Source organism: Cyprinodon tularosa, unplaced genomic scaffold (genome assembly GCF_016077235.1).
Source record: "Cyprinodon tularosa strain WSP-4 unplaced genomic scaffold, ASM1607723v1 ctg316, whole genome shotgun sequence".
Lineage (NCBI taxonomy): Eukaryota > Metazoa > Chordata > Actinopteri > Cyprinodontiformes > Cyprinodontidae > Cyprinodon > Cyprinodon tularosa.
The window spans coordinates 1,153,468-1,166,289 of record NW_024039026.1 but is presented as its reverse complement, the minus strand read 5'-3'; the positions used below and the strand labels follow the sequence as shown (position 1 = coordinate 1,166,289).

At 38.8% G+C, this 12,822-nt stretch overlaps 1 protein-coding gene across 2 annotated transcripts in view; it reads right to left on the bottom strand.

Moving 5' to 3' along the window:
- The window catches only part of trappc12 (trafficking protein particle complex 12), a 42,815-nt gene that overhangs the window by 16,570 nt on the left and 13,423 nt on the right, over window positions 1–12,822 (bottom strand). For both annotated transcript variants that reach the window (XM_038292698.1, XM_038292697.1), the window contains exons 4-5: window positions 7,056–7,169; window positions 1,294–1,432 (exon numbers count right to left, since the gene is read on the bottom strand). In XM_038292698.1, the coding sequence (XP_038148626.1) occupies window positions 1,294–1,432; window positions 7,056–7,169 (253 nt within the window). The remainder of the gene's footprint in view (window positions 1–1,293; window positions 1,433–7,055; window positions 7,170–12,822) is intronic.

Genomic DNA, 12,822 nt, shown 5'->3' with positions numbered 1-12,822 from the left:
ATCAGTTGCTAAATTAGTCAATGATTATTTCCATAATTGATTAATCGCAGTTAATCTGACTATTTATTATCGTACTAGTACTAAGTAATAGAGTCCAGTTGTTGCTGATGGATGGTTCAATAGGATGTGAGGGAAAAATAAAAGCTGGTTAAAGACAGATAGCAGGCAGAGCAGCAATACTAGATTAGATATTTATATTTAGGAATACCTTGCTGAAAAAAGTAGCTTTTTTTTTATTCTGCTTTGATTTGTGTCTCGTGAGCTGACTCCATGTTGGCATAAAAAAAAAATGATATAACTAAATAAGTCTCTTCTGAGCAGGCTTAACGTTAAAACAGGTAATTTAGTCTCTGCTTGTTGGTGTTTACAATCCTAAAAACAGAAAAATGTCTCATAAAAATGTATTTAATAGAGTTTAATTATTTGGGAAATGTGTGTTAATTTAGATAGGGGTATTTTACTTAAAGAGTGAAATTACTTCTATCTCTAGGCTTTCACTTTAAGAACAAAACAAAATGCAAACAGACTCCTTACTCGAGTCATCAGTCGATCTCAATCCTTTAGGAGATCGATACAAGGGGCAGCCGTCTCTTAAGGCGTTCACAGAATATGATCGCGAGTAATAGAGAGTTGATGCAAGGCCTTGAGTAAAGATATGTTCGAATTCTGATGCCAGGCAACACATCTCACGCCAGTTTGTCTCTGAACACCTAGCAGGGCATAAAGCGTTTAATATTGAGCAATGGAAAGTCAATCGGTGCTCTCTTTAGAAAGCTGTGCAGTGTATTTTCAAATGTTGTGTATGTGCAGCTGTGTCTCTGCTGCTGCCTTCACTGTGGTAGCCCGAGGGGCGAAGCAGATCCAAAGTAATGGGAATACATTAGAGAGCAATTCATGCAGTGGAAAAGGAGGAAAAACAAAACCAAAGAACTGCTGGAGACAAGTTGAGCTGTTGGAGCTTCTCAATGATACAGCCTGATATCAAGCTTTTGGCAGAACTTTCCTTTGAATATTTAACAGGACAGCAGAGTTGTGCTTCTGTACCCAAAAAACTTGGTTCAAACGCAAAAGCTTGAATAAGAGCATACTTTTAGAACTAAGCTAAGAGTTTTAAATCAACTTTTCAATGCTGGCATTAATAATGCCCTTAAAGATGAAGTTCTCTCTAAGCAAATATGGAAAGTGCTGTGAAGTTTCTACCTTTCAGTGTTTGACCTGTGTGATATAAAATTAAAAGTGTAACTCGAATCTAGAATGTAAATACCAGAAGCAATATAATGTATGTGTCCTTACCTCTTCTTCCAGGGTAAACAGATGGATAATACTCATAGTAGAGGTCTGGTTGGTCTAAGTTGCCAAATGGTTCGAACTCCAGTTCAGCATTGTGGAAAAGGTTCAACTTGACTAGCAGAGACAGTCGGACAAACCAAAGCTGGAAAATACAGAAAAACAAATAAACAAAGTAGTTTCTAAGAATATACATAAGCCTAGATTTGTTTTCTGAACGGCCTCCCTCTATATAAATGGCTGTAGTGTTAGTGTCATTTGAGATAACTACAATAGAACTTCATAAGCAAACTGAAATAAATTCCTTCTCTTTCCTCTCCAAATATCAAACATGTAAATTAAATCAATTAAGAAATAATAGTTATGTTCTTTTAGCACTGTATCAGAAATAAATCTTTTTTTTTTCCAAAGTCCAACTAAAAAATCTGCAGTAAAGAAAGTTGGAATATATCATTAGCATTTTCTGATCCATGACAAAGGAACCAGATCAAAAAATAACAAATAAATCTGTAAAATAGAATAAGTTGATCACCAAAAATGACAACATTTTTTCAAGTTGGACATCGAAAGACTTTGGCCGTTTCTCAATTCATAAGAACGACAGTACAGACTCGTGTTCTCGCCAAGTACGTTTTTGACAAGAACACAGGAAAGTGTGGACTCAGGGAGAGCGGGAGAACGCTGAGTAAATATGGGTCAATTGTAACAGAAGCGTACCCGTAACGTAACCATTAGGTTAAAAAATGTAGGTTCGTAAAAGAGGCACTGAGTCGACACAGAAAGGGATTTTCAACAGCTTCTGCAGAAGGGGAAATAGCCAAACCCAACTCACTAACTCTCTCCCTGACCTCCCTCCTTCTGCAGTGCCTTTTATTAACAGAAAATAACACATGGGGTGGGTTACAAAACAGTATTCTTCTGACAGGACAATTGATCAGGTCATAAGACAGGATGCTCCACTGACTGAATCACAAGACAAAGCTCTCCTCCTGACTGAGTCACAAGACAGAGTGGTCTTCTGATTGAATCATAAGACAGAGTGAAGCATCTCATTTCTCAAGTTTTCACCTCCTGTTATTAATAACCTCTAGATAATATTAAATTGTACCTTTTTTATTTACTGTTGGAATAATAATGAACACAGTCAAATAAACACAAATCAAATAAACGTTTTGCCAAATAAAAAAAATAAAAAAATCGCCATCAGAGCCAGCGTTACTTCACACATGGCTATGCCGAGAGAGGCCTGCTGCAGACGGACTAAGGTTGGCCCTGGTTGCGGTTAGCTTTGGAGACCCACTTATCATTGGAAGTTTTTTCAATTACGCACTAAATTAATATAGGGGCTATATTATAAAGCTTAAAAGTATAATCTTCTCGCCTCTAATGATCTTAAAATGTACTTTTATTGAACAACAGCAACAGAAAAGAGAACTTTTAATAATCTGGGCCCTGTGAGTGCTAACCTGGAAGCTGCTGCTGCCGCAGTGCATGCTGGGACAGCTGTCAATCTCAAGAATGGAAAAGTCTTTTCTGATTCATACTCGGTAAAGTGGGAGGGGCGAGAGAAACATCCGGGGACTTTGTCTGTTCTCTGTCTTTTTGTTCTTATGAATTGGAACAGTGCAAGAGCTGAGGCTGATGACGCTTTACGAGTACACAAGCACATGAGAACGCACAAGTACACATATTGAGAAACGGCCTTTGACTGAAAAAATTAATGAGCCTTTAGGGATTTATCAGTCAGTTTTTATTTGGATTATCTAGCTAACTCTCTCAAATGATTGAGGCACCAGGGAAAGGATGGGACAAGGTTTAAAGTCACCCTCAGTAGGGCCCTTGACTCTTATTGTGACCTTGAATCCCACTGTGATAAGAAGTATTAACAATCCTTCCAGGATGGCAGAAGACCTCAGCCTCCCCTTGGTCTAGAAGACACACTAGAAGCCTGCTCCAGTGCCTCACTACCATCTCACCAGACTGACAAGTATTGGCACAAGCCTCAAAGATTGCTTCACAGAGCCATCATTTATCAAAGGTTTTGTGGGTGCAGACCAGGCTTAATCCGATACACTGATCAAATATCCGATACACTAATCAGCGAAAGGGGAGGATGCTTCTTTTTTTCTAACTGCCTGACATCTGAATACAAAACACAGGATTGCAGGAATAAGGAAAAGCAGACAGGAATGACAAACACAATCTGCCTTTTCCAAATGACCGTATGGGAACAGCTGATCAGAAAGTCACACATTTAGAAATTTCTCATTGAAGAAACACGAGTCTCTCTTTCTTCTTTTAAATGCCAACCACAACTAGGGCTGGGCGATATGACCTCAAATTAATATCACAATAAATTGGCCAGTTTTACCTCGATAAGGATAAATGAACGATAAATGCTCCAACTCCTCTATCAGAAATAAAGGTATATGCAGGAAATGCAACTGATCTATTTATAAATCACATATTACTTTCAATTTAATATTGAATTCTTGCGCCCATTCAGGTTTAAACATTCAACAATGTCTTAGTGAACAGGAGAAAAATTTTAACTCTCCTGCAAACATTTTTGCGCAAAGGTACTTGAGCCTTTTGCACATCTTTGAACTAATCAGCACGGTTGTGCTGTAGGTGGTGGAGGTTGGATGTGTTACTTTTGGTAAATACGACAGATGTCAGACAAACTTTCCATTTCGTGTTCTTTTTTACTCAACATCTATGGTGTAATTTTGGTGCCACCGAACCGAGCGTGCAGCAAGAACAATGTGCATCGTTTAAACTGGCATAAACTTGCTTAAAATCGGTCTGCCACGGGCTCTACTCTGACAACGCGCTCTTGACTTCTTCTATGCACGCTCAGCTTCATCTCTGCGCATGCTCGGCTCCACAGGATTAACTGATGTAACTTAATGTTTCAGCTCTGTTAAACACTTCTTTACTGGGCTCATCCACTATTCTGTTTGTTTACACTTCTGACTGGGTTGTTGGAGTCACGCGCTGCAGTGTCTGAAAGGGGAAGGAAATACCAGCCACCAGCTAAAACAGGCAAAACAGCAGAATTAAGTTTATTTCTTTTACCAATATAGAAAAATTGTTGTCGGTTATCGTAGTGAATGATGGCAATGGTAAAAATCCGGTTAATCGCCCAGCCCTAACCACCACATACATAGTGGAGGGGACTGGAGGTTGAATCCACCTTATTTTCAAAAGCATAGTCTGTTGGGATCTGGAGATCTGCCACCTGTCTCCAGCAGAGAGCGCTGTGGGTCTCCTGGGCTGGAGCCTCCAGCACACCTGAGGATCATCAGCCCATCAGGAGACCTCCTACATAAGCAGCAGCCAGACCTGTCTTTGGCGCCGGAGTGTTGACCAGTTTTGGAAAGCCCGACTGTAGTCTGTAGCTCTGGAGGAGCTTTGCTTGGAAAACTGCCTGCCTGCCCTTGGAAGCCAAACCTGAAGACAATCAGTCTGGACTCCCCAGCCAGCTCTCAAGGGAGAGCTAGGACATCTTCTCAAGGTCTGAACCTCACTAGCCTGAAGCTAGACGCTGCTGAGCTCTCTGCTGAACCCTCTGTCTCAGGACCCAATTGGTTCCCCCTCTCCAGCGATCTGCTGAACCTCATCAAGGTACAAATCAGAATCAAACACCAAACAAATCATCACCGCTGCCTGGCTAACCAAACAATCCATCTCTGCAGATTCTCAGTGATTCCAGTCCCGGACCAGTACCTGAACTAGCTCTTATTATTCTGTGTGCTTCTCATTCAATAAACTGTTAAACTTTTACCCCGTTTCCTGTGGTGTTCTGCATGTGGGTTTAAACACTAGAGACACATCATGACATAGTCAAATATTAAAATTGTTATAGCAAATCAAATTTAAATTGTTAGGATATCATTCTGTTTTGCTTAAGGGTCGTTCAGAATTTCCAGCTTCTTTACAAGTTTACAATAAATAAGATATCTGTCCAACAAGATTTGACCAAATAAGAATATTTAGATAAAAATGACAATAAACAGTGCAGCACTGCTTAAATGTTTTCCGGTGCTGCCATGTTGCATTATTAATATGTGCTAAAGAGGCATTAATCCCTTTAGATAATTAAGTAGCAGTTTGTGAAACAAAAATCTAAGACAATATATATATTTAAATAAAAGCACATTGATATCAAAACAGTTGGAGCTTAAAAGTTGTAGGGAAGTCATATTTAAATTTTAAATCATTCTGGCTTAAACATGTATATAAATGTACCCTGACCGTATTGTCCCAAAAGTTAAGAAATTTTTCAGTTAAAACAAAATCCTGTCTTAAAATCGGTGGGTTTTTTTTTCGTTATTTTATGCAGGCCAGTTAGTTACACGTCAGCTTGTACGCCTAAATTTGGCCAATCATATATCAAATAATAGGTCATATCAATTTCTTTCAGTCATAGCATCCTGATTCATATGTCGCAGTTATTATATGCAATGATTGAAATAAGAAATAAGAATAACTTACTTTACCATTAAGTTACATCCCAGTGTTCACGGGGATGGACATCTGTGACTTCGGCCGGCGTAGAGCTAACAGAACTGGCATCGTTGCGAGGCAAGGGCTCAAACATGTACGGCTGACAGTGTCGTTGCTAAGTGCTATTTGGTCCCAATGAAATTTCCCATTGGGAACCTACTAGCACTAAGTTGCTAACTGGTTAGCAAGAGGCTTCCGAGACACCGGCCACAATCAAACTTGCTTGCGAACCTTCCTCCACAACAATCCTGCCCTCTTGACAATCGACCAATCCCATTCACTTTATTCGCTCGTGTAAAGTTGGGCACCTCGAGGGAGAATTCGGAACCGCAACCGTTGGAACAGCCGTTTCCCTACGACTTTAAGAACTATATCCCAAAGTATCCCAATAAAATATAAAAAGAGTATAGAGCAAGAGGCATAAGCCTGATCGATCTGTGTCATTCAATTTGAATTCTACAAGCACCCACCGCTTGTAGAAAGTGTTTACAAAAAGGGAGGACATTCAGTGCAATTCTTCAAGCTTCTGGTTGCCGTTATACACATCACTGCATTTTCCTGATTCGAAACATTTGTGTTCTAGGCTAATGCATCTGTTGGTTTCTGGCAAGATGTATTTTAGGAGTTTGTGAATTTACCAATATTGCAACAATTGATCTTGATTGCAAGGTAAAATGCATAGCAGACTTGCATTATGACCTCAGAAAGGCTGAAAGCTTCATTTCAGTAAAATTCCATTTACAGTAGTAGCCATTCAAAATTTCCCAACTTCCCTTGATGGGCCCTTGGCTGGTCCCCTACAATTCCTTTTTAAACATCTAAAATATTCTTTTTGTCATGATTTGTGGACATTAAGATCTAAAGAGAAGTGTCATATCCTGGTCAGACCCTGTAATATAGTGAAAGGGTGGAGTCAGAGTAAAAACATGCACGCCCATGAGAAGTCCAGTGGCTGCAAGTTGGAGGGGATTTTGCTGCCATTCGGCTGGCTTTCGACTGGGAAGGGCCATTTTGAATGGCTGCTACTGTAAACAGAATATACGCTAAATGCAGTTCGACATTTACAGATTTTCAGAAGGACAAATCTAACATAACAATATTCAAACCTAATTCTAAATCCTTTTTATGTGCTGCTAATGATTAATTTAAATGAAAACAAGATCTTTTCTTGGCTTAAAGTCATCTCTGCTCCCACAAAAATACCAAGATCGATTGGTACAAACACATAGGAATGGATGAATGAAGAGAGAAGTTCCTACCTGCAGTGAGTCAGTGGTGTGGGAGGTTGCTTGGCCTGCCTTTCCATATCCCTGACCGTGAGCTGTCAGCAACCGGCCTGTCAGATCCACGGCAGCCCGCCAGTTCTTAGTGCTCTGCAGGGGAGAGTAGTCACAACGTCAGGGTGATGCCACACTGATTGGCTTCGTCATGAGTCATTCATCCAAAGCAGAATTTCTACTTTACCTTAGGGGACAACTTTTAAGCACAATTTTTCATATTTCAATTTGATAAATCCCTGTTTTAAGCTTTGGGTTTCATTTCCAACAGTTTTTTGGAAAAAATGACCAACGAAAGTTCCTATTTTTTAATTAACATTAGATGTCTTGTTGGATCGAAAAGTTTTAATATTGAAAATACAGTTACATGCACGGATATTTGGGGGCAGGTGCTGAAATGGAAAAAGGAACACCTTGTGTGGCTCATGGAGCCTCAAGCTGCCTTGATAACATGACATCACAGGTACAACTTAAAGACAAATAATTTATAAGCAGAAAAAATAAAAATAATAATAATTGAACTTTATTGATCTCACATTGGAGAAATTTACATCTGCATTAAACCCATCCCTCTGGGGAGCACTGGACTGCCATTGTGCGGCCCCCAGGGAGCAATCAGGGGTTAAGGGTCTTGCTCAGGAACCCAGATTGTAGGAAGGAAAAAATGCAATACATTTTATTGTATAAATTGTAATTTTATCTAGCTCATTGGGCCTGTTACAGAAGCAAAGCAGATCTTTGCTTCTGAAACACTGAAAGAGAACCAGGGATCTCTCAGGACTCACTGATATTTGTTGCATGTACATGTGTAGGTATGAGAATTGCTAATTACAATGACAACTTCACTACATCCAAGCATGCGGTGTAGAAATCACTGCAAATAAAACAAAGCTGTGTTTTACCGCACACAGATGTACAAGCAGTAAGTACGCAGTAAAAAACCCAGCAAGTAAGTGAATATGCATACAGTAGATGCACAAGCCCAGATATTAGCAGCATCTGCTTCCACAGGAGGTGGTACAATACAGAAAGGGGGAAAGAGGAGGCGAGGGTGAGAGTCACCCCACCCCATCAGCACACATGACAAGGTCGGCTTGCCGATTGGGTCCTAAGTGCTGCGCCATTCATCACAGCCAGAGAGCTAATTAGGAGACAGGGAAAGAGAGGGGGCAACTTTCTTTCTAGTCATCTTTATCGCAAAACTCATCAGTGTTTCCTTTGTTGCTTTCTGTTGTATCTGTTCTCTCTATTTCATCCTTCTTTTCTGTTTCTTTGCATCTCCCACACTTTGTTTTCTTTCCATCCTCCCACTTCCTTTCCCTTCATGACGATCCTACCTACCCCCCCACCACCACCCAACCCTCCCTTATCCTCCTGTTGTCATTTCCTCGCTCTTTGCTCTTTCCTCGTCCCACCCTCCTCTGCTCGGTTCTTTCGCCCTGCGCCAGTAGCTGCACTGCCTCTGAATCTTCATTAGGAGGGGAAATGAAGCTGAAAACAAGGAGGCAGCATGGATGGCCAAAAGCAGCTGCACTCACTCACACACAAGCACATCTTGCTCCAGTACACTGTAGCCCTGCCACAGGGCATAAAAACAAGACAGGTGTGGAAACGTTTGTCTCTAAGTGTCTTTGTGAGACCGGGATTTAGGCTGATTATTGTACAATAGCCACATTCCTCAACACACACACACAGTCAAGATGGAATACAGCGGGATAAAGGGTTTCAGCGGCGGATAAACGGGATGTGGATGAAAGAAATCTGGCCTACATTAAGTGAAAAAATAAAGGCTTTAAAGCTAGCTACAGGGGGAAACAAGAAGAACTATAAAAACTAAAATGGGGTTTCTGAACCTAAAAAAAAAAGGCTCGTTGCATTAACAGCAAAACACGAAGAGGAAGAGGCACATAGACGAATAAGGAAGGGGAGAGTCAAATGAAGAAAGTCCCAAAAATCTCAGTAAGCGAACTTCAGCTCAGCCCTTATGTAACGATGCAGCATCACACCCTTGCATAACTCAGTGCTCTAATATTATCTTTCAACAGCCTGTAATTTTAGGTCTTGAACCAAACGAACATTAGAGACGAAGGGGGAGGGGGTAATTTGAGTAGCAAGCAAAGGGCCTGTATTGTTAGAATGGCAAGGTGACAGGGTCAGGACTCCGCTGAAGATGTAATGCGAGAGCCCTTCGACTGAGATAATAACAGACATCTGACGCTCGCTGTGATTTAAATTTCAGCCGACTGAGGTCTGACCTCACTGATGAAAAAGTATAGGAACAATCACAGACGGGACTGAATCCAGATGCTAATCTAACATTTAGAACATAAAGGGTCCTTGCTCCCACTGTTGGCATTCATTACATTGTCAAATATAACATGTTTTATCTTTTCAATTTCCCAAAGTCAAATTGTTCTGTAATTTTAGGTTCAGACCACCTGAAACTTAGCCATAGGAAAAGGTTTAAACCAGGCTTTCTCTATTGGAACACAATATGCCGTTATTGATTAGAACAAAGTCCACTCTGAGATATCATCTGTGCAAGATTAAGAATAGAATTACAATAATACATCTAGAAATGTGATAAGTATAAGTTACTGAGAAAAAAAATCATAGCACGGCACACTCCTATCTTCTGGGATTGCTTTTTAAAGAACTCCATTTGTTAGGACTGTATATCTTTCACTGCTCTCCCACCAATAATTTGAGCTCTGCATAACTCTACTCTGCTCAGTCTAGGCTTAATACAGAGCCTGTTTAATTTCCATGGACCAACAGATGCCTGGAGCTGTGGGTTTAAGCCCCACCTCCAGCTGCATGCGTTTTGTGCTTTGTTGCTATCAACTGTACTGAGTACCAGTAACACATCCACCTCATTTTGAAGTAATCCTTGCCTATTTTGCACACCCAAATGCAAAAGTAAATAACTTAGGAACTGTAAGCCCAAATTACATGCGTAATATTATACACAACAAAACCGGGTGAGTAAAACACAGCCCAAGCTGCATCAGTTCAAACATGACTCAAAGTTTTTTTATTTTCAAAAATAATAGGTCTTTTTTGAACAGCAGTGATAAAGACAAGCTTGAGAAAAAGCACTTCTTATTTTTTTTACATTTGTTCTACATCAAGTCTTCTACAAATGCAGAACATTTCTGACCTCTAGTTACAACAATTGCAGAGCTGTGGGCTTTGAACTTTTGGTGTCACCAGCGTCCCCAAATCACTCCAAATTGTGCCAAATGCCTTTCCTCCTTCCTAATATGGAAGGTTTTTATTATGAATATGCTGGATTACTTTTAATCTGTGGAACCTTATGGACCAATGGAACATAAATATTTGAAAATTGGATTTATATAACGGCTTCAAGATGCCTTCAAAGGCATTTTGTTGTGGCGGCTTTTTCATGTTTACATTTTGACATGCTGCTATATCTGTGTTAATTGTGCTTTGGTGCCCGCTGAGTCCATAAAATAAACATGTCTATTGGTAAAAATTTTGCCGTTGTAATTTTCATGCTCTGAGTTATTAGTTGTAAACGCTATAAAACGGGTCGCCGGCGACCCGTTTTAAAACAAAACAAAAAAAAAAATACAAATAATGATTGCATTACTGTATATTCATGAATGTTATTAAATATTCCTTTTTTCTTATGTAAATATGATGCACTGGTATAATTACTGGATCAATAACCAGCCTGAACTAATAAAATGAGGCAAAGCTGCTCTCTGCCTGTACTGTTTTTTAACGTGGATTAATGTTACAGATCCAGAGAGAGATGTGACTGTCTTATCCCCTCAAAGGTTTACTTAAACAACTTAACATTTTAGGCTTTATCAAGACGTTTTTGCCTCCTGTGTAAAAACAAGGACTATAAAGCCCAAAGTCCATAAACAGTCTGTGTTTTGCTGCAAACTGAGGGATGAATACTGTAGGATAGATTAGTCTGCAGATACTACTACAAGTAGCAGTTCAAAGATACATCATCTTCAGTTTATTTACAATGCAATTATCAATAAAAAAAAAAAAAACTAAATAAAAAGCAGCAGCATTTAATTCGGAAATATATAAACAAGTCTCCCACTTCTCTTATGCAATCTGGATAGAATAAGGGTGCAAAATACATTAAGAAGATATTGTCATATGGATTTTAGTGTGGGCAACAATTTTAGAGGAAAGGGCTGAAGTGAAAACATTATTGGATAATACTTTCTAAGTGTATGAAGCTGCTTTTTACATGCTAAAATAATATTAAGTTTGTGGCGGGAAATAATACCATTTGACAATAATGACATCTCCTTAAACGCAAACATTATCAAGTGTAGCAGCAAAGATGAGAGACGGTAGAAAGAAGAAAATTAGACGATATTAATCGCAATATTCCTTTCATCACAATATTTATCAATATTATTACCTTCCTAGGATTTTCTTTTTTATTATATCTTTCAGGCCTAAGATTAAATACTAAGATGGATATAAAACACTGCACACAATATGATGAGTACTGTCTATGCTATTAGCAGCATAGAAAATGTAAGGATAAAATTCTGTCAACAAGCAACACAGAAAAGCTGAATATTTGATAAACATTTTGTGTTGAGCTTTAATATTTGGCTTAAAATGCAAAGATTACCATCCAAAAAGAATGAAAAATAAAATGGTACCTTCATCGGATTTAGAATGGCTGCTTACTTATAAAATACTCTACATCAAACTGTTTTTAGCATTAAATAATAACTCCAACCTGTTGGTAGACGAAACAGAGTACAATCATTAATGGTCAGCTATGCCGTTACCGAGAACAACAAACTGCGAAATAATTTTTATGTCACCAGTGATAAAACATGATGGGCCAAAGACTGATCCCTGAGGATCAATTGAATGAATCCTTAAATTAACAATTATGCTTCTCATATATTCACAACACTGTCAGATGTGAGACAGGGAGTCTTGATAAAAAAAACAAGAACTGCTTGATACCTAATTCAGAAATATTCACTGTTAAATATAAAGATTTTTTTTAGCACTGCTCTGAAATTTGAGCAGTTGTGGATGACAAAACATGAGTTTTATTGACGATATTTTATTTAGAGAAAAAAAATAAGAAACAATTTCTCATGTCAGTAGTTTTCTCTTTGTTTTCTAAAAATCAGTGATTCAAGACAAAAAAAAGGAAGCAACAGGGGTGATTAATAATTAAGTACAGCTTAAACGACTTGGCAATAATTCATAATCAGCTCCACCTCTAATGACATAAGGAGGCATTACCATGGTGATTTATTGCCAGTCAATGTGGCCAACAACAAATTCAATATGTGTTGGGATCCTTTTTGTCATGTGTCCAGGAAAGCAGAAGAAAAAACTTTCTTTTTTACGTTGCTTGAAAGGTTGGTTAGCTTAACACAACAGAGACCAGCGAATGAAACAAAGAGTTTAAAGAATTAAAAACTGGTACTTCAACATAAGAGGGAAACTTAAGGTAACAACATATTACATATATGTTTCACTGTTTTTTCTACTAACAAGACAATTTACTATTTTGGAGTATGAATGAAAATCAATGGTTCAAACTCAGATACATAAACACCAGTGCAAATGTGTGCAATAAAAGTGTGCAAAGAAAAAGTCCTTCACTCCCTCAGACACACAAACACACATAATTAGTTTCCTTGCGAGTTTAAAAGGGGTGATGCTACTTAATTGTGTTGAAGATCGGAAGTTCAGTGTGTCTACCCTTTGTAGAGTTTGA